This window comes from Pseudophryne corroboree, chromosome 2 (assembly GCF_028390025.1).
Source record: "Pseudophryne corroboree isolate aPseCor3 chromosome 2, aPseCor3.hap2, whole genome shotgun sequence".
NCBI classification, from domain to species: Eukaryota; Metazoa; Chordata; class Amphibia; order Anura; family Myobatrachidae; genus Pseudophryne; species Pseudophryne corroboree.
The window spans coordinates 459,633,049-459,656,699 of record NC_086445.1 but is presented as its reverse complement, the minus strand read 5'-3'; the positions used below and the strand labels follow the sequence as shown (position 1 = coordinate 459,656,699).

The following is a 23,651-nucleotide window of genomic DNA, read 5'->3' as shown; positions in this document are numbered from 1 at the left end:
ACTGTGTTATGTTACTAAATGCATATACTATATACAGTAAATTGTTTACAATTTCAGTCCAATAGACGTCTGCGAAGTAGTAAACATACTTTCATGTAACTGGTCGTACAATACTGGGAATACTGCCACCAACAGTCCTTGCTTTGGTGATACGGTTACATCACACGTGAAGGCAATCTTTTAGACTTAAAATGGCAAGACTCTATTTGGGGTGATGGGTGGAGTGGTGACATGGTTGCATCCCATGCAACTGTGTCGCTCCTGGCAGCACTTTGTAGCAAGTACACTCTAAACCAGTTAAAAAAAATGATGCATTGGATAATAATAATAATAATAATAATAATAATAATTACATGATGAGCCAGTTAATACTGTATGTTATGTGTGTCTGCAGTACTAACAATTATGTCACAGTCTCTGTGCCACTAATACAATATAAGAAGCAGAAATACAAAATCTTTCTACAGTATTTCTGCGTTTGTTTGTCTTAGGATGCACACAGGGAGTGTAACCTAAATTTAGTGCTCCTACCTGCATCATTTAATCTCATGAAGGGTCATTTATCATCTCTGGTTAAATACCAAAATTGTGTACTATATTGTACAACTGTGACTTTGTGACCAATTTTATGTTTCTGGTATGACATACAAAAATACCTTTTATTCTTATATTTGTTCTTGGATTGCACTACACATACTGTGTACTGAAATAATCTGGCTTAATATGTACCTACAATAAATGCCTTCATCTTGTCAATAATATCCTTTACCATTGAACGCACCTTGAGATATGTCTGACTATACATACATACATACATATGTACGTACGTACGTACGTACGTACGTACGTACGTACGTACGTACGTACTGTATGTATGTTACCATTTTTATTGTCTTTTTCATTATACAGTACATTCAGAGCACAAATGCATACAGCTCTGAATTAACCCTGTTGTGTTTGTGAAGACACAGTAGAAGAAAGAGCATTTGCTGTTTCAGAACCATGGATAGAGGGCCTAGGGGGTCATTCCAACCCGTTCGCACGCAGCGGTTTGTCACTGCAGCGCGAGCGGGTCCGGAATGCGCACAACGTTGCCCGGGTGACAGGGGTCGCCAGGTTGCGTCCAGGACAACGAAGAAAGTGGTCGCAGAGCCGACAGCAATAAGTTTGACAGAAAGGGGGCATATCTGAAAGATTGACAGAAAGAAGAAGGCGTTACCGGACCGTTGCCGTCCAGGACAACGATGAAGGAGGTCAAAGACCGACCGCAAGAAGATTGATAGAAAGAAGGCGTACCTGAAGATTGACAGAAAGAAGGCATCACCGGACCGTTGCCAGCCATTTTCAGGGAGTGGAGGAGAAAACGCAGTTGTGTCCAGGAGAATGGAAGGCGGATGTCTGACGTCAAAGCCGGCCCCAGCATCGCTGTGGTCGTCTTTCAGGGTAAGTATGTCCAGGGCTAATATTGTTTTACTTGAATTTTTTTTAGCTTAGCAGGGCTGTACAAGCTATCGCTGCCCTGCTAAGCTAAAATACACTCCCCCATAGGTGTGGACTAGTTGATCGCAGCAGCAGCAAAAAGTTGCTGGCTGCGATCAACTCGGAATGACCACCCTAGGACCTTATTCAGTTTCAGTTGTAGTTTTGCTAATTTAGCAAAACTGCAACTGCTTGCGATTGCATGCACAGGGCAAGGCCGCCCAGCATGCAAATGCAGGCCAGCAATGCAAACGCTCGTCAATTGTGATCGCATTGCTGGATGCCCACATGCGCAGCCTGGGTGTGAAAGCAGGCACAGGGCGGTCATGTTTTCTGTCGCTCTGAAAATTTCCCCTACCCTCCCCAGTTCTCACCACCCCCACAAAGCTGTGTCACCGCCCTGCGAACTCCTCTGTTTGTCAATCAGGGGAATTCGCTGCACTGAGATGTGAACGCATCGTATCACTCTGACCTGGTGGAATGCGTCTGCTGCTGAATGAGATCTCTAATTCACTAAGGACTGCAAATGCATAGCTTTACAATTGCAGTCCTTAGCAATGCAAATACAGAAGGCGGTGCAAACCACCTCCTCCCTGCATGTGCAATGTGATCGCATCTCAGATGGAATGTTCATCTGCGACAGCAGGCTGAATAAGCTTGAGCTTTTTCAGTCTTGCCATTGCAATGTGGTTTCTGAGGCTAAGGTAACTGTATCTTGCAGTGCAGTCCTTGGCCTCCCAACTCCCCGAAAACAGAGGGTGATACCGCCCATTTTCCCCAACGCCGGCCATCCCTACCCCTGTCCATCCCCAAGAACACTTATACCTGTCAGTCAGGCAGAGGCATTCACATATCTGCACCATAATCGCAGGACTCATTGGGGTCCTACGCATGCACAGGACTTAAACAATGCAGTAAGGATTGCATCAGCAGTTTACTAAGAATCAATTTTGGGTGAGATTACAATACTGTTGGTATATGTATTTTGGCATTTGCGATTTGCGTCAATTTTGTAGCTTTCACATGGGAAATCACATTTGTGCTATAATTTGCAACAGAATGTCTCATAAGTCGCATGCCAAAACAAACCAACTCACGCCTTAATTTGTTCCACAAGCCGCTCTAATGCAACAAAATCCCCAATCAGTCAGCTGGTGCAGGACACATGAAATCAGTGTCTGGATGCAGGCTACAGCAAACCCTGCCTCAGGCATGGTTGAGAGTTGAAAGTGAGTGCGGCACGTAACTTGGTTCAGCTTTTATTAGCATTCTGGTTCAGGGCAGGATTCAGACCTGATCACTGTTGTGCAAAATCACATAGCGGATGATTATCGAATGACTGAGCATGTGTATGCACTACAATGCGCAGGCGCGTCACCAAACACCAACAGGATGGTGCAAAATTTAAAATTGCACGGACGTTCGGAAGGTGATTGGCAGGATACAGACGTTTGTGGGTGGTAACTGACCATTTTCTGGAAGTGTCAGGAAAAACACAGGCGTTCCCAAGCGTTTTCTGGGAGGATGTGTGACGTCAGCTTCGGCCCCGATCAGCCTGTTTGTATCGCACTGTAGGAGTAAGTCCTGGGCTACCACAGACTGCACAGACTTGAAAAATCATTAGATGTTGAGTGAGTTATGAACAGATTTGCAGCTGTCCGCTGTCTGGCGGAATTTTCGCATGCCTTAAACATGCATTCGCACACTTGCATGAGCCAGGTTTTCTCTCTGGGCGGCAACTATCTGATCGCAGACTTCTACAAGGAGGAGCGATCAGGTCTGAATTAGGCCCTTAGTCTTAATTATAATGGTTTGCACTTGTTGCTTTTTAGAAGTGGTGCATTAAGGTGCATTTTTGAGTGATTTTCATATGACTTTGACTGGTACTTGGGCAAAAAAATGGTTCACACATGTCAACACTCTCAAAAAAAGCAGTGCACTGATTTCACGCGTTGATGTGCAATCTTGCAGTGAGTTTGGTGTGAACTGGAACAATTTTGCAAAGACAATTCTTAGTTTATGTGCAAATTCCACTGATACCAATGTTATTTTAACAATATTTGTAGCGATGGTGATTTGCCGCTATTTGGAGTGCACATTTGACAAGTGACTTCCATGCAAATTAATTATTAGTGATTTTGCAATTAATAAAATCGCAGCTTTTTCACAAAAAAAGATCAAATTGACCAAAGCCGACTTTCAGTAAATTTCTCCCAGTGGGTAAATTTACTGAGACTGGAGTTCTATTTAAAATGGGATGTTGCCCATAGCAACCAATCAGAATTTACTTCTCATTTATCTAGCACCTTTTAGAGGATAATACCTGTAATCTGATTGGTTGCTATAGGCAACATCCCATTTTAAATACAACTCCCATTTTAGTAAATTTACCCCCAGGTCTTCAAAAGATGTAAAGTGCTCTTTGCGAACTACTGTAGTCTTTTGAAGATGATACTTAGCCTTTTTGATAAGGCAATCTTTATTTAATATCAATATTCAGAAACATTAGCTGCATATTCAATTACATCTGTAGCATTTTCACAAAGACATAACAAACGTTTTAAGGGGAATTTAAAAAAAGATATAAAGAGATGGGATACAGAGAAAGTGGAAGAGAGCAAACGAGTGGCTGGAGGGAAAGGATAGGGGATATCTAATTTTTCTTCTGATTTATTGTCACAATAGACTGCATATCCTGCGTGCTTGTAAATCTTAGGTTCATCAGGTACATAGTAATTTAAACTGCTGTTAAGTATACAAGTTCCTCAGTATGGGCGCTATATAAGTGGTCAGCTGGAGGCTCTACAAAATTGATCTACTAGGGAGCACACATTTTTATTTTCTAAACTGTAGCCAGTGGGACCAGGTTGAGATGAAATCCATGCATCATCTTGTGGTAGTTACCTTGTAGAAATCAAGTATTTTAAACCACGCTGGCATACATGAGAGAATCCCAGTATACTAGTATAACACATTCGGCTGCACTAACGGGCATATTCATCATAAAAAAATTGTGAACTGAGAATTCTTAGTTTTGAAATCTCAGCCGTCCCATTCACAATTTTTTTCGTATTCATTATCCCTGCATATTAAATTTATCACTTCCAAAAAAGTGCTCCTTTTGTGGAGACAGCTTTTCAGAAAGTAATATTTTTCTCCTGAGCTGCACAGTGTTTTGCCTTCTATTTCACTACTGCACATGCTCAGTCCAGTCCCCCTTGATCATACACACTATGGCCTGGTCTGTCAAGCTGCAGAGGTCTGCTGCAGCCACACCAACCCCCCACCGACGCCATATTACTGTGTCCAGCTGCAGAGGTCTAAAAGAATAGAAGACAGCTTATCTGAGAATCAGCATACAACCAGTACCCAATGCGTTTCGTCCAGGTGGAACTATGGGGGTCATTCCGAGATGATCGTAGCTATGCTAAATTTAGCACAGCTACGATCATTCACACATACATGCGGGGGGACGGCCAGCACAGGGCTATCCCACCCCGCATGTCAGTGCCGGCCCCCCGCAGAAGTGCAAAGGCATCGCACTGGGGCGATGCCTTTGCACTTCAAGAGTAGCTCCCGACCAGCACAGCTTTAGCGTGCTGGCCGGGAGCTACTCATCACTCCCTGGCCCAATCAGGCAGAGGCGATCGTAGTGGCCCGACATGCGCAGTTCTAACCCGATAAACTGCAGCGTGCGATTGGGTCAGAATGACCCCCTATGTCTTCACCAGTAGACTTCCTCAGCTGTAATGCTAGTCTAGAGGAGAAGACATAGTTCCACCTGGACGAAACGCATTGGTTACTGGTTGTATGCTGATTCTCAGTTAAGCTGTCTTCTATTTGTTTTAATGCACGAGCATTTACTTGTTTTATGAGCCTTCGAGATTTAAAACTGTTTTACATTATGTATGTTTTTATGTCTATACTTTTATATACTTTGGAATAAATTGTTGAAAAAATCCCACTGGTGTCAGGAAGCTTGTGAGGATCATACCAAAGGACATGAGATAAGCTGTCATATTATCATGTACATGGCACGGGTTCACTCATCACCCTCCTCCTTTTTCACACATGTTGTGTTTTTATTGTTTTAATGCACTAGGAGGTGCCCTTGTCCTTATTGTGTTTCATATCAAAGGAGTTAGTGTGCTTGACAAGAGCCAGTATCATGCGCGCGCCGAAGGCATGTGTGCAAAAATGGGGGCATGGTCTAGTTTTCACAAAGCCACACCCCATTTTGTGCGCACACCTTTCGTTATGACGTTTGTAGGAGTATGACCTTGTGTCATAACTCCGTTTTTAGTCATGTTGTACAGTGCCAAATACATATAATGCCCAGGTGAGGTATGGTATGCCGGCGGCCGGGCTCCAGGCGACCAGCATACCGGCGCCGGAAGCACAACCGCCGGCATACCGACAGCGTGGCGAGCTACGCGCGCCACGCTATTTATTCTCCCCCCAGGGAGGTCGTGGACCCCCACGAGGGAGAAAAACTGTCGGTATGCCGGCTGTCGGGATTCCGGCGCCGGTATACTGTGCGCCGGGATCCCGATTTATTGTGACAATAAATCAGAAGAAAAATTAGATATCCCCTATCCTTTCCCTCCAGATATCCCCTATCCTTTCCCTCCAGCCACTGGAAGGGCCTGGCAGGAGCTGCGTTCTGGAGCTCCCCCTAGCTGTAGCCACAGCCAGCTCTCTGTATATACTAGGACAGGGGTGGGAAACCAGTCAGATGCAAAGAGCAAGAAAAGATCTGTAGTCAAGGGCAAGAGCCAGTATCATGCGCGCGCCGAAGGCGTGTGTGCAAAAATGGGGGCATGGTCTAGTTTTCACAAAGCCACACCCCATTTTGTGCGCACACCTTTCGTTATGACGTTTGTTGGAGTATGACCTTGTGTCATAACTCCGTTTTTAGTCATGTTGTACAGTGCCAAATACATATAATGCCCAGGTGAGGTATGGTATGCCGGCGGCCGGGCTCCAGGCGACCAGCATACCGGCGCCGGAAGCACGACCGCCGGCATACCGACAGCGTGGCGAGCTACGCGCGCCACGCTATTTATTCTCCCCCCAGGGAGGTCGTGGACCCCCACGAGGGAGAAAAACTGTCGGTATGCCGGCTGTCGGGATTCCGGCGCCGGTATACTGTGCGCCGGGATCCCGATTTATTGTGACAATAAATCAGAAGAAAAATTAGATATCCTCTATCCTTTACCTCCAGCCACTCGTTTGCTCTCTTCCACTTTCTCTGTATCCCATCTCTTTATATCTTTTTTTAAATTCCCCTTAAAACGTTTGTTATGTCTTTGTGAAAATGCTACAGATGTAATTGAATATGCACACAAGGTGCTTTGGCCGTCCCATACCAGTGGATTCTTACTATGCACTTTATACGGATCATTGGATCTCCTGGAATGGACTGAATCATATATGCATTCATTTATTTGTTTATATTTACTTGAAATACTGGATTATTACAATTAAGTGTTATAAACACTGCCCTTGCACCAAAATTGGTTATATTTGCTTTATATACTGTATGTAGATAGATAGATAGATAGATAGATAGATAGTAATAATAATAATAATAATAATAGTGTGTCTACTTCTTATCAAGTGAGGATACACAGGCTCGAAAGATGTATGGTTAAACCATGTAAAACATATAAGTTTGGGCAGTAAGGGTAGTGTAATGGTTAGCATTACTGCCTCTAAGCTCTGAGGTCATGGGTTTGATTCCCACCATGGCCCTAACTGTGTGGAGTTTGTATATTGTCCCCGTACTTGCGTGGGTTTCCTCCGGGTACTCCGGTTCCCTCCCAAAATCCAAAAATAAACTGGTAGGTTAATTGGCTTCCATCAAAAAAAATGAACCCTTGTGTGAATGTGTCTGTGTGTACATGTGATATGGAATATAGATTGTAAGCTCCACTGGGTAAAGTAAAGTAATGGTTAAAAGGTAGTAGAATGTGTTTAGCAAGAAACCGTGGAAGTAAAATGATATACAGTACAAATACTCCAACGGAGATGATCCGACAGTTCAACAGTACCAATAAAACAATGGAGAGTATTCAATGCTGACCGCAAACGGCCAGCATTCAATGGGGGGAATTCAAATGTTTGAAAGGTCAGTTGGGTGTCTGTTTTTTTCCTATCTAATAGACAGGAAAAAACAGACACCCAACCGACTTTTCAAACATTTGAATTCCCCCCAAACAATGCAGATTTGACAAGTCGAATCTGCATTACCCTTAAATTGTCGGAAACAGCCATGCTTCCGACACAAACACGTGGATCGGCGAGTAATCGCCGAGCCACGTGGTTTTCGACAAGTGATGGTTTTTCCGACAGTTGGAAAAACGGCACTTACATTGAATAGGTTAAACAAAAATTCAACCTATTCCTGTCGGAAAGTGCCTGTATTTTTGACTGTCGGAAATACCGGCACCAATTGAATAGACCCCTATATGTTTTGTTATTAGCGTTGCTGTAATTCCCATGTAGATGGAGTTGCCTTACAAGTAGATCTATTGGTTAGTTGGGTACTCTAATTATTTACATGTGCTTGTAGTTGTAAATTCTGAGTAATTGCAACATTAATATAAAGTTATCTGAATAGCCAGCAAGGCTCTTAAGACACTCTGGGGGGAATTCAATTACCTGCGGTCAGTGACCGCCAATGATCGTCGCGCCCAGGGCTATTAAATTATCCCCATTAAGCTAGCATGAACCGTGGCATATCAGGGAGGGAAGCGGTTAAAATACTGCTAGTCAGGATCCCGGTTGTCACAATGCCGACACCGGAATCCCAACTAGCGGTGAAATCCTGCCAGCAGAATACCGGCGCCACAGGCTATTCTCCCTCTGTGGGTGTCCATGACACCCATAGAGGTAGAACATTATATAACCTGTGGTGAGCGCAGCGAACAACCATACCTGCAGCGTGCCCGCAAGGGTCTTTCTAGCACTCACCATGCTGGTGGCCTGGATGTCACTGTTGGTATACTGGCCGCTGGTAATTCATACTGAGCCCATCAGGGATTATGTTTCTCCTGCCCAGTGGCGTAAGTTCGCCCCAGTCGCCCAGAGGCATGATAAATGTTGGTGCCCCCCCTACATACTGTATACATACACACCCTTCATATGTAGCTATCCGGCACTCATGTTGAACAGTAGTAGCGTGCTCAGGTGCCTTTCCAAATAGTAATATAGATACACATACAAAGTGGACGGCACTCCAAGTCAGTCATAACAATAAAATAGACACCAGCATACCTTTATAGCACACCTACAGTACTCCCTCACCCAACAGTGTGTCACAATGTAGATGCTTTGGCGCAGTGGTGTGCACAGTATATATATATATATATATATATATATATAAACAACACACAAACGCCTCTTTCACTTACACACACACACCTCTCACTTACACTCACACCTCTTACTTACACACGCCTCCTTAGCTTAAACACACACATGCCTCCTTCGCATAAACACACACAATCCTCACTTACACACACGCCTCTCACTTACACACACACCTCTCACACAAACGCCTCTCACTTACACATGCTTCCTTCACTTAAAATCACACACACACACGCCTCCTTCATTTAAACTCACACACACACACACACACACACACACACACACACACACACACACACACACTTCCTTCACTTAAACACACAAACATGCCTCTTTCACTTACACACACATGCCTCTCTCACACATACACATACACACACACACGTCTCCCTTACACGTACACATGCCTCTTTCACTTAAAAACACACACACACACACAAAAACAAACACATGCTTCCTTCACTTACACACACACACACACACACACACACACACACACACACACACACACACACCTCGCTTAAACATGCACACATAAAACACAGTGCTGCCAACATTCATTAAAGACCCCCCAGTACCCCTCCCCTTTCCAACTACACACACCCCCACAGTGCAGCTTGAGGCAAGTGCTGCCAGTGCCTACCTGCTGCTATCAGCCCAACGGAAGAACAGAGAGCATCACTTGGCAAGCTCATCTGGAAGGGCCTGGCAGGAGCTGCGTTCTGGAGCTCCCCCTAGCTGTAGCCACAGCCAGCTCTCTGTATATACTAGGACAGGGGTGGGAAACCAGTCAGATGCAAAGAGCAAGAAAAGATCTGTAGTCAAGGGCAAGAGCCAGTATCATGCGCGCGCCGAAGGCGTGTGTGCAAAAATGGGGGCATGGTCTAGTTTTCACAAAGCCACACCCCATTTTGTGCGCACACCTTTCGTTATGACGTTTGTAGGAGTATGACCTTGTGTCATAACTCCGTTTTTAGTCATGTTGTACAGTGCCAAATACATATAATGCCCAGGTGAGGTATGGTATGCCGGCGGCCGGGCTCCAGGCGACCAGCATACCGGCGCCGGAAGCACGACCGCCGGCATACCGACAGCGTGGCGAGCTACGCGCGCCACGCTATTTATTCTCCCCCCAGGGAGGTCGTGGACCCCCACGAGGGAGAAAAACTGTCGGTATGCCGGCTGTCGGGATTCCGGCGCTGGTATACTGTGCGCCGGGATCCCGACAGTTGGCAACCAGAAGACCACCCATAATGCCCCTGTACAGTGCCACATACATATAAAAATTTCAAAAAATGGGTGCCTCCACACTGCCAGAAACATATGTCCCCACAGTGCCGAATACATATATGCTCCAAAGTGCCAGATACATGTATGCCCCACAGTGCCAGATACATATATGCCTCACAGTGCCAGATACATATATGCCTCATAGTGCCAGATACACATGACCCCCCAGTGCCAGATATACATGTCCCCCCAGTGCCAGATATGCCCCCAGTGCCAGATATATATGTCCCCACAGTGCCAGCTATGCCCCTAGTGCCAGATATATATGTCCCCAAAGTGCCAGCTATGCCCCCAATGCAGTGTCCCCACAGTGCCAGATATGCCCCAGTGCCTGATATACATGTCCCCACACAGTGCCAGCTCTGCCCCCAGTGCCAGATATACATGTCCCCCCAGTGCCAGCTATGCCCCTGTGCCAGATATGCCTCCAGTGCCAGAAATATATGCCCCCACAGTGCCAGCTATGCCCCTAGTGCCAGATATATATGTCCCCAAAGTGCCAGCTATGCCCCCAGTGCCAGATATGCCCCCAGTGCCAGATATATATGTCCCCACAGTGCCAGCTATGCCCCCAATGCCAGTGTTCCCAGTGACAGATATGCCGCCCAGTGCCAGATATATATGTCCCCACAGTGCAAGCTATGCCCCCAATGCCAGTGTCCCCACAGTGCCAGATATGCCCCCCAGTGCCAGATATATATGTCCCCACAGTGCCAGCTATGCCCCCAATGCCAGTGTCCCCACAGTGCCAGATATATATGTCCCCACAGTGCCAGCTATGCCCCCAATGCCAGTGTCCCCACAGTGCAAGATATGACCCCCAGTGCCAGGTATACATGTCCCCACAGTGCCAGCAATGCCTCCAGTGCCAGATATACATGACCCCCCCATCCCTTGTGCTGCTCACCGCGCTGCTGCTGCTGCTGTCTGTGAGGGGAGGAGAGCACAGTGTGCGCCTCTCCTGCCTCTCACTCTCCGTGGCTGTGTCCCTCTTCAATTATGCACCGGTCCATGAGCCAATCAAAGCTCGCGGACCGGCAGCCTTAGCTGATTGGCTCACGGACCGGCGCTGAATTGAAGCGCGCCGCCGCCGGAGAGTGAGGGCCAGGGGAGGCGCACGCTGCGTTCTCCTCCCCTCACAGACAGCAGAAGCGCGGTGAGCGGCAGTGGGAGACAGTGGAGGAGATGTGCCCCCTTGAGGCCAGGAGCCCGGCGGCAGCCGACTCCACTGCCTCCCAGAGTTCCGCCCCTGCTCCTGCCTCAGGCATGAGAATCAAATCCCCTAAAACACTTAACCTGTGTGTTTTTGGTAGAAAATATATATTTTTCTGAGTCGCTAAATTGGATTGCTCTAAAAAAGATACAGGAGGAACATCAGGAAACATCGCGAAAAATTTATCATTCCTGATTTTTTTTTATCAGTTATTTATATAGCACACACATAATTCTAACTGTCCCAGGACAGTTCAGTTTTTCTAGGACTATCCCACTGTCCCACCCACGGGTCGTAGTGTCCCGTGGTTGCTGTGGGGGGGGGGAGCCAGTTGGGGGACCCTCTCTTACTCGCATGCGCACAATGTCTGTTCTCTGGAAGAGAGGGATAGGGGGCATGCCAGCTGCTCACAGAGCGCTGGGCATGCCCCGCAGCGGCAAACACAGGGTGTGTCCCACAATCACGGCACCCTCCCTGAGGCAACGACGCCTAATTTTGGGGCGCACGTCTCTGTCCCTCCTCACAACTTTAGAAATTTGGGAGGTATGCCTATACTCCATCACTCTGGTGTTTGAATGTGGTAATTATGGGGTCTATTTACTAGGCCTTGGATAGAGATAAAGTGGACAGAGATAACGTACCAGCCAATCAGCTCCTAACTGCCATGTTACAGGAAAAAATACAGTTATGAGCTGATTGGCTGGGACTTTGGGGTCTATTCATGATGCAGTAAAAAGTGTGGAGAAGTGAGCCAGTGAAGAAGTTGACCATGGCAACCAATCTGCATTGAAGTAACATTTATAATTTGCATATTATACAATTGTACGGAGAAGCTGATTGGTTGCTGTGGACAACTTCTCCACAGGCTCAATTCTCCACCCTTTTCACTGCTTCATGTGCTTCATGAATAGACCCTTTAAATCTCCATCCACTTTATCTCCATCCATATGACACAGGCTTTGATATTTATGCCTGTATTTGACAGACTTGCTAATATCCTACACCAAATCCTACACCACCTCAGCTACAGTACATTTTTAGTGTAATATTACATATAGTGTAATTATTGATGTAGTCTAACTGATCTACTTCTAAGAGGAAACTTCTGCACCTATAATACATTTCTCTGGTGCTTGGATGGACAATATACCCAATAGTCACTACTAGTGACACGAAACAGGATAATTTCAATTTATCAACAAAAGAGGGATAGCAAACATATAATTTTAATAAATTTCAATAAATCAATAAACCAAAAATGTGGATGTGGAACAGCTGCCCCGTTAATTAAGCTCTGACGACTTTGACTTGAGGGGCTCTCACTATATAAATCATTCCTTGCTTCTGACAGGCCAGCCAACTGACAAAGTACTATATGAAACGCGTTGGAACATGGCCTGCCAGACGCTTCAGTCTCCATTCAAGCTGCTCACTCCATTGATCCCCCGGCACGGTGTCCTGACGGGTCACGGCTGTAATCCACAGCCAGCGGCGCAGTGTAAGGTCCTGGGCAGCGGACGGCGGTATGCAGCACTTGCCTTTTGGAGTATATTACACCATGTGGTAACCAGCCCAAAGTGTGGGTTTTCAGGGTACGAGTCCTACTAATGTCATTTTGACCTGAGATATTGTTTTTAAAAATACAAATTGATCTGAACTATGAGCACATTCTACTTTCATCCTTGTTTTTAGAAATATATATATATATATATATATATATATATATATACACACACACACACACACACAGAACCCTGCACTCTTCTTGGCAGCTTCATTCACCTTAATGCTTTAGTATACATCTGAGTAAACAATATATATACTGTATGATATATACTGTGTGATGGATAGAGGCGTAAGTGGTGATTGACGGTCCGGCTCTACTAAGGCTTATGGGGGCTGCTGCAGCTGCACATGCACAGCAGCTCCGCCAGTGGCCATTATAGTTTTCAGTGAACACTGACGCGATCAGAGCTGAGCTCCGATCGCGGCAGCTGGCTAGCATGTAGGATGACGGGCGTGTACTGAGGGGACGACCGGACCAGCCAAACTGAATCTGGTCCGGCGTCCCAGTGTACCAATCCGCCTCTGATCGACCTAAACAGCTATTGCTTCAATGCTTACAGACACCAGATAGTGATACATTTCTCAAGTGTCTTCAAATATAAAAACAGTCTCAACTTTTTCATATGTACTATTGAGCTGTCAATTTTATATGTCAAGTTTCTCGTAGAGACTTTTTAATAGGGGAACTTTTCAAGTGTCTTTTACATACTGTACTGCTGAGCAGCAAATTCTATGTGCTTAATATATATAATTAGATTCTTGGAAACACTTTATTAGAGGGAGTAATCCTGGTATTTCCTATTAATTATATCTCTTTATCTTCAAATTACCTAATTATACTACATAATAGCCTTGCTGGCTATTCTACTCAACATAATACTAATATTAATGTTACAATTAGTCAGAATAGTTATTTTACAACAACATCTACAAGCGCATTTACATAATTAAAGCACCCAACTAACCCATAGCTCTATTTACAAGTTACCGTATATACTCGAGTATAAGTCGACCCGAATATAAGCCGAGGCACCTAATTCTACCACAAAAACCTGGGAAAACTTATTGACTCGAGTATAAGCCTAGGGTGGGAAATGCAGCTCTAGCCGTACACAGCCCTCAGTGCCAGATATGCCCTCATAGTGCCAGATATGCCCCCACAGTGCTGCCAGATATGCCCCCACAGTGCTGCCAGATATGCCCCCACAGTGCTGCCAGATATGCCCCCACAGTGCTGCCAGATATGCCCCCACAGTGCTGCCAGATATGCCCCCACAGTGCTGCCAGATATGCCCCCACAGTGCTGCCAGTTATGCCCCCACAGTGCTGCCAGTTATGCCCCCACAGTGCTGCCAGATATGCCCCCACAGTGCTGCCAGTTATGCCCCCACAGTGCTGCCAGATATGCCCCCACAGTGCTGCCAGATATGCCCCCACAGTGCTGCCAGATATGCCCCCACAGTGCTGCCAGTTATGCCCCCACAGTGCTGCCAGTTATGCCCCCACAGTGCTGCCAGATATGCCCCCACAGTGCTGCCAGATATGCCCCCACAGTGCAGCCAGATATGCCCCCACAGTGCTGCCAGTTATGCCCCCACAGTGCTGCCAGTTATGCCCCCACAGTGCTGCCAGATATGCCCCCACAGTGCTGCCAGATATGCCCCCACAGTGCTGCCAGATATGCCCCCACAGTGCTGCCAGATATGCCCCCACAGTGCTGCCAGATATGCCCCCACAGTGCTGCCAGTTATGCCCCCACAGTGCTGCCAGATATGCCCCCACAGTGCTGCCAGATATGCCCCCACAGTGCTGCCAGTTATGCCCCCACAGTGCTGCCAGATATGCCCCCACAGTGCTGCCAGATATGCCCCCACAGTGCTGCCAGATATGCCCCCACAGTGCTGCCAGTTATGCCCCCACAGTGCTGCCAGATATGCCCCCACAGTGCTGCCAGATATGCCCCCACAGTGCTGCCAGTTATGCCCCCACAGTGCTGCCAGATATGCCCCCACAGTGCTGCCAGATATGCCCCCACAGTGCTGCCAGATACGTTCCCTCCCCAAGTGCCAGGTATGCCCCACAGTGCTGTTACTTACCCCTCCGTCGATCCCGCGCTGTCTTCTGGAGGGACACGAAGCACACAGCGTGCGCGGCTCTCCTGTGTCCCTCCTGCATCTTCGGCGGCCGCGGCGGGTCTATTATAGGAAGTGCCGGTTCGTGATCAGAGGTCACGAACGGGTATTTCCTGTAATAGAACCGCCGCTGCTGCCGCCGGAGATGCAGGAGGGACACAGGAGCGCCGCGCGCTGTGCGCTCCATGTCCCTCCTTCACACTGCTCTGCCTCTGCCTGCACTGACTCGAGTATAAGCCGAGGTGGCTTTTTCAGCACAAAAAAAAGTGCTGAAAAAGTCGGCTTATACTCGAGTATATACGGTAACTCCATCTACTGTACATGTGAATTACAATGCTAATAACCAAAACAAAATATTCATTCAATATTTAAGATGGCACATTGAAACACACTATTATTATTTATTATTATCCTTCATTTATATGGTGCCACAAGGGATCCGCAGCACCCAACTACAGAGTACGTAAACAAATAATGAAAACAGGAAAACAGCGACTTACAGATGAAGACAATATACTGTAGAACAAGTACAGGGTAAATAAACACAGCTACATCAGCAGATAACACTGAAATAAGTACCAGGTGACAGATAACCGCATAATTTGGTGCAGTTGAAGATTATTAAAGGATAAACACATGAGGGAAGAGGGCCCTACTCGTGAGAGCTTACATTCTAAAGGGGAGGGGCAGACAGACAGGGGTGGCACATATGGGGTAGACAGTGAGCGTAGAACAGGATTAGGATGAGATTAGGCTGGGTTTGGTGAAGAAGTGGGTCTTAAGAGCCTGTTTGCAGTTTTATAGAGAGGTGGAGAGTCTGAGGGGGAGAGGTAGAGAATTCCAGGGAAAGGGAGCAGCACATGAGAAATCTTGGCGGTAGGAGTGGGAGGAAGTAATCAGTAGGCAGGAGAGTTGGCATGCATTAGCCTATTGAGAGATGGGAATCAAGTTAAATTATTGTAGATACTATGCGGGCAATTCAATTCAATGCAATGTTGCATAGCTCCGGGAATGAGTGTCCAGAGCTATTCAATTGTTTGCACTGTGCACTTAAGCCGGGAGATGCAGTGTACCACGCCTAATACCCGATCTTTAGTTGCGGTAAACAGTGCCAGATACAATGCTGTTAGCACATGCGGTAAGGCTGCAACTAGTATTGCAGCACTAATTTTGTCAGATTTCTGCTCCCACCTCAGGAGGATGCAAGCAGAAATTCTCTAGTTGCGGGTTTACAGCATGGACCATTGAATAGCTCCAGCCATTCATTTCTGTCCGTATTTAATATCGCATTGAATTGCCACCTATCTAAGGTGCGAATTGTTAGCATTAGCAAAAAAAAAAATAGTAGATAGGAAGAGTAAGGGTGGAGACAGTAATATGGTTTTATGGTTATAATGCTGGAGATAAAGGTTCTTTGTCCTCTCACTGAAGGTATTTTTCAAAGTCAAACTATAGCACTTGGTTCCTTTCAAAGGAAAGAGAGGGTTCCAGTACCTTTTGCGGTTAGTTTGGAATAAAACAGGTCCTTTACAGCACAGGTACAGTACTACCAATTGAAAAATCAGTACCACTTATTTATAAATGGCTTTAAAGGTTATTTATAAGTTCATCTCAACAGGTTCAAAATATCACAATGTTGAAAAGTGAATTTTCATCTTGCATGGGTACACTGCCCGCTTCTTCTGACTTATTTATAAAAATATAAGTTGCCAAGTAGTCTCCTGTATGGAGTAATAAGGGGCTGTATAGTACTACAACAATTTGTAGGCAAACTCTGAGCCAGTGTTTCTGGGACAGGAAGTTAAACATGTCACTGAAAACTGAAGCACTATAACCAGTGCTGGATAAAAGGTGGGTGTATAGTGAATAGTGCATACAGAGCGGCTCCTCCTCCTGAGTCCCTTGAGCATTACGTCATGCCCGTGACACTGAAGGGACTCAGGCGCCGCTCTGTAATCAGTGCACTATGCAGGATGACCTAAAACCTCACAGTAAGATTATTTAGGTTTTCTGACCTTTTTCTTTTTATTTACTTGAAATCCATCTGTGCATATCATAATCATGTATGTCTTGCATATTTACACCTGTTTTTCTGTATAACTTAACTGTGGAGATATTTATCGCTAAATCTTACAAATTTATCAGTGTGATCTCTGTGCCCTAAGAATTTATGCACCTGGAAAAGTCCATGCTACATGTTTGTAATAACTTTGGATCTTGTACATATGCTTTAAGTGTCTGGCAAATGCAAGAGCACCTTTCTAATACTCTTTATGGTGACGGCTTGAGTAACACCCAAGTCATGACTGCCCACCTGCATCAGGTTGGCATATCTGAGTGCAAGCTGGGGCAGTGTGCTGTGACACTTGCCTCCCAAGTTTTTGGGAAGTACCATGATGGAGGTCTTAATAAATGCTTGTCAGTAAATCACACCATAGCTAGCCCTATCTATGTGATGCCACAGTTTGTGACATTGTGCTGAATGGGTCCGCAATGACACAATTCACCCCTCGCCCTATGGTGCCTGCATTACCCTTTGTGAATTCTGCCAGGGGCAATGAAAATAAATCAAACAGGTTTGGTCTTTCTCCAAGTATTAACAAAGAGGTAATTAACAGTACAGCATATAATATATATATATATATATATATATATATATATATATATATATATATACATATGACTGTTAGAACATAAGGAACATATAATGAGACTTGGAGAATAAAGCAGTAGTGAAAAAAATACATACATTATGACCTTAGCAAGAGGTGACATTTGCAGTGGTGTAAAAATCTGCCCGAATCACTTTCAGAGTATAATTGCCTATGCAGATGCTCATCTGCATGTTACCTCCCAAAATGACATCTGCATGTTCCTAGGTAATTCAAACATTGAGATAAATCAAGTGGTAACAGCCACAGAGCACTGACAGTAAAATGAGATGTGACTGAGCATGACTTATCACTAGAATTCTTAAGGGTCTAGCACAGTCTTCATTCACTTGTGATACAGAATTACATTATTCAGACCATTGTGCTTTTTAATTACACCTTGACAATCACATACTATTAATTAGAGTGATGGGAACTGGAATGTACAGGCAAGAAACATGGATGAATGCATTGATTATTTTAGAGCTGGAACTGAGCAGTGCAGTGATCGATCGGTTTTGACCATCAACATTAAGATCTTAAAACACATCAATGAACAATGCATCAAAAAGACAGCTCACCAAGTAGTAATACAGTATGAAGCTGATTCCATTTACAGAAAAACCCAACCACAATCCATTTTTCTCCTCTTTTATTTTACAAGTGATTGGTAAATTGATAACTACCAGTTAGTATTATTAGTTTGCTTTGATTTACTACTTGATGAAATATCTGCACTTGTTCCATGCTTACAGAAGCGCAAAAACATTTTCACAATTACATTTCCCATTGTTATACAGTAGTATTTAACATGGAATGGCATAAAAAGTGTTCGTTTGTGTTGGTTTACTGTATTTGAGACACATTAACAACTAAAAAATATATATATTTATATATAAATTTACAGACACCACATAAAAGTAGTTATCCTGGGTTGTTCTAAAGTGATTGTGAATATTCTAGGGAACATTGTATTTTTATCACAGTTACCTGTGAGACAGTTTTGACAACAGAACGCTGCAATGTTTATGTTAAAGTTAATGAGTCTTATTTTTGGCTGCACTCTAAATGTTGCTCTTTATTGAAACTACAAATAAAACTAATAATAATAATAATAATAATAATAATAATAATAATAATTAAAACAAACAACAACAACAACAACAACAACAATGAAATAACCAACACATCTGCAGTAGAGGCCCAAACAATTGTGGCTATATCCATAGCAGCCAATCAAATATATACTTTCATTTTCTTACCTCAGTAGCAGAATGAGAATCAGGATCTGATTGGTTTGGTTATAGCACCTTTTTCATATATACTCATTATCTATTTTGTATTGCAAGTTAAAATTTCACTTAAAAGAAGCAAATGAGCACAAAAGGGATACAACACAAGATACAATAATGAGCTCAGCAGCTTACGGACGAAAGCACTTGTATGTTATGCAAACAATATCCAGAGAACACAATGGGGGAATATAATAAAGAATGATTTGTCAAAATCACAGATTCTCAGCGATTTTTGTAGCAGGATTTAAAGCTGCAATGTTAAAAAGGCAAAATTAGCTTGGGTTTACCTTTAAAAAAAACACTGCTTTAAATCCTGAGCCCAAAATCATAGAAATTCTGCAATTTTGACAAATCACTCTTTATTATATTACCCCTCATCCAAAAAGTTTTCTTGCACCCCTTTAACACATGCAGCTATATCCCGGGGTTTTGCACGTGAAGGCTCATCAGTCCCGGATTTCTGCATGTGTGAAAGGAAACAACCTAGGACTAATTTCCTGGTCCATGACCCTGCTCAGACCAGGGTCATGGAGCTGAGACCTGGGAATTTGCCAGCTTCCTAGAACCAGCACATTACCGGGTCACATGTCTAAAAGCGGCATTACATTTGTCCTTTTTATTTGAAATTCAGTGAACATCCTCATAAAAATAAGAGATCATTGGATAAATTGATTTATATGAGCACAAATACAATGCACATTCTGGTCATCTTCATTAAAAACAGTGCAGTCTCCGCAAATTAATACACTAGATTGAATTAGTTTTACAGATATGGAGAAACAAGTCAAACAGAGTAATCCAGCTGATTGTAATGATCTACTTATCTTCACATGGTTAATTCCAGAACATGCAGACATAGCAACATGAAAGTGTACATTTAATGATGTTCAGAGTATAAGAAAAAAGTTTATTACAATATCGAAGTAACATTAAAGTAGCATTATTATTGAGTTTAGGAAGAACCCTACATGAATATTTCATGATAATATGCTTACTGATTGCACCTGCAGCATATTCTTCCTGGGATAATTTAAGGTATAAGCAATTTATCTGCTACTACAGAGACTTGAAATGTATTTTAGCATAAACGTAATTACTATGGCCAAGCATTCTCATTGGATTTCAATGGTTACAGTTTAGTCAAAAAAACAAAGTAAAACACACAGCACTCTTTTTTAATTAGTCCATCATAAAAATGATACTTAAACTACTGGGCTGTGGATAAGAACGTTATTATATAGCAATATGTTAACTGATAGTAAACACTGATCATTCTATCCTATAATGATGTATATCATAGAATCCCCAATGCAGGTTCAGGAGGATTGTAGATAACTGAAGTTATGAGCATCAAACATGTCATAGAACCAGGGTTACAAATAGCAGAAAGCAATAACAACTGGAACATGCCAATCAGACTCTCATTAGATAATATATTGTTACAATGCAAAGTTTAAACTTTTATTACTACTGTATGTCCCCAGGTCCAATGGCATATTTGCCTTTCTCTGTCAGCTGGTGAGGTTTGAGGCTTCTTAATTTTATGGTACAACTGTTTACTCCTATCACTGTTAAGAACTGATTTTGGTGAAAAATGTGCCCACGTGAGTTGACTTATAATTCAGCAATAATACATTCAAAATATAAAATGTCTCATTGTTATATTAAATACAGAGTGAATACATCAGCATGCTTTTTCTAAGACTAAGTAATCCCAGTGCAGTAAATGATCAAGGCATCTCATTTTCTATATTATCTCATCTTACATTACCACATTTTCTTAATGGTTGCCCAATATGCAATACATAACATTCAAATTTGTGTATGCATATATATTATACAGTATTATATTGCCATTCACTCCTACCATTGAGTTGTCTGTAGACTATGTCCTCTAATAGGGAGAGCCGTTTCAGCACTGCTTCCTGGATAGGGCTGACCACATGAGTGGTAAAGTTAGTCACCTCTGCCCTTGGATGGATCTCATGGAAGGACTCACCACCTTTCACAGTAATTGGTCTACACTTAGCCAAAAACAGAACAAATCCAGCAACAGCTATCAGGTTCAACACCAACAAGATTTTAACTCTTCTCAGAGAAGCCATCAACCTCCACAATCTTGAGTCTTCAGTTTTTCTTTGAATATCTGAAATTTTTGCCAAAGTCTAAATTGGTTTGGAAGCAGTTAAACATCCCTGTAAAAATAAAAATGCTAAATTCCAAGTAGAGATATTCAGAACTAGTGTGACCGGTGACAACAAAAACTTCTCAATACTACTGATGACAACAGAGGGAAGAACACAATTTGATAGAGGGAATTGACTTCAGATCTTGAATCCAAAAATGCCCGACCAATCAAAGTGCAGTGTTTTTACAGGTGCCTGTAAAAACATTTGTAGAGGAGAACCTGTACCTTCAGCATGTCCAGGAGGCGATACAATGAGCAATTGCAAACTGGGTAACAATCTGGAACTTCCCAGCATGCAGAATTCCCCTAAGATAGTTTGCTATGTATTATATCCAGATGATGGATAGAAGCCAATCAGTATTCCATATGGGAATTGTTGCCACTGTAGCATATGTATCTTAATTGTGCCTGGCTGAGTCCAACAAATGTCCAGAGATTTTAATTATTTACTTACAAGGTCCAGTGAGAAGCAGTCAAAACACAAGTTGGACTTCAGTAATATCCAGTACTATACAGCAGCAATGTGGATGAATAGAGACATTTTAAGCACAACATTGGAATCCTATTAAATATTTTCACTGCAGATAGATGCAAAGCAAAAGCCACACACGTCACCAGAGTCTTAAAAAATACATTAGCCTGTAAAGTTACTCATTGGCTGCAGCAAGGTAAATGCAACTGTTAATAAAAATGATAATAATGACAAGTGTTCTTACATATGAAGATTCCCTAGCTGCAATATATTTGCAGAGGACACATAGTAACTAGCAAGTGATAGTCAGGCATATAAGTCAGTATCAGTCTTCATCACAGCACAGAAGGACAAGTGTGAATGTGGGAAGAGAATATTGCAGAGGGAATTGACAATGCGGCAAAGCTTTGCTGACCGCACTTCCCTGAACTCCTGATTCCAACCTAAGCACAGCAGCAGCAGTAACGGTCTTAGGATCTGATTCCTCCCATCACATCCCACTCTTGTCAGGCTCCAGCAGCAGCAGCAGAAGCTCTCCCCCCAATATACAGTCCATGGAAGGAAGCAGAGTCTCAGGTGATGGTGATGGTGCTTCTTTGGTCCTGGTGCTGCTGCAGCTGGGGAAGCTTTCTGCTTGTGCTAGAAGAAGAAGCTGCTCTCTCCTGTGCTCCCATTTCTCTTAGCTGGTTATTTCTGTACAGAGACATTCTCCCGTGTGCTGCCTGAATCCCAGGCTACATGCCTACAGAAGGGCTGCGAGGAAAATGTGGTCTGGATTTATGGAACTGCAGCTGGATACATTCAATGCTCAGAACAAGGCTTTACTGTCCTGTTTACACAATTTAAGTGCTCATTCCTCTGCAAGACGAGGGAATTACCACCTCAAAGAATTAATGCATGGTGCTGAATAATGCAACAATAAAGAATACATTTTAATATGCTGTAGAAATGAAATTAATATTGTTTGGATGCACATGCAACATGATTATACACAGTAGTCATCAGTCAATATTATACTATAGCTTGACTTCATTTCAAAAATTAAATAAGGAAAAAATGAGCAATACAACTATTTGCTATTGCTACAGCCATAAAAGCAGCCGCCATTCATACTAAAAATTACATAATCAATTTTTACCACTATGACACTGTTTATATCGGTGAAAATATTAGACATAAAAACATTTTTTTTGTTTACAATGAGAAAGGAAAGTCAGTAGAGGCATTATAATTTATTTTTAAAAAAGCCATTGATCACAAAACAGATTTAAACCAATTAATTGAGATTACCACAGCAGTGTGATGAGAAACGACTTTCTGCAAAATACAAATGTAATGCATTGGTGGATTTCACGTATGCCACTGCAGTCAGCCAGATACAATAGTGCCTTTTTGGAAACTAAAATACCAATAATTGCTCTTCTGTAGATAGATAAATTGGTTCTGGATGATAGATTGACAGTCATTAGGCCAACATCATATGCTAAAGGTTGATAGGTACAAAAAGGTCAACAGGTTCAAACGTTTGACATAACAATGGTCCACACGCAGATGGTCGACACAAGTTTTTTTTTTCTTAATTTTTTTTATAACTTTTTTATCATTAATTTTCTACATGGACTACGAATGGGAATAGTAACCTCGCCCGAAGCATGGCAAGCGACGTGAGCCTGCGAGGGTACATGTTTCCAATAATTTGGCTTAGATATTGTTATATATACAAAATGACACCATAAAAACTTGCGTCAACCATTTTTGTGTCGACCACTTCTTGGTTGACCTTTTCTAATGTTTACATTTTGTACCTGTCGACCTTTTCTAATGTTTAGCTTTTCCATGTTGACATTTTCACCCTGCTGACCTCATGCATGTTGACAATATGCTTTCATTCTAATTATTGTCGATCTGATACACACCACGATAAAGCAGCTTGCTGATCTGAGCATAGTCAGTAACAGCAGCAGCTAGTGAGGGGAGCAATAGAAATCCTG

At 43.4% G+C, this 23,651-nt stretch overlaps 1 protein-coding gene across 1 annotated transcript in view; it reads right to left on the bottom strand.

Moving 5' to 3' along the window:
- The window catches only part of GALNT17 (polypeptide N-acetylgalactosaminyltransferase 17), a 673,198-nt gene extending 650,759 nt beyond the window's left edge, over positions 1-22,439 (bottom strand). The window contains exon 1 of the mRNA XM_063953757.1: positions 20,868-22,439. Coding sequence (XP_063809827.1) covers positions 20,868-21,105 — 238 coding nt within the window. The 5' untranslated portion in view covers positions 21,106-22,439. The remainder of the gene's footprint in view (positions 1-20,867) is intronic.
- Positions 22,440-23,651: the final 1,212 nt, after the last annotated feature.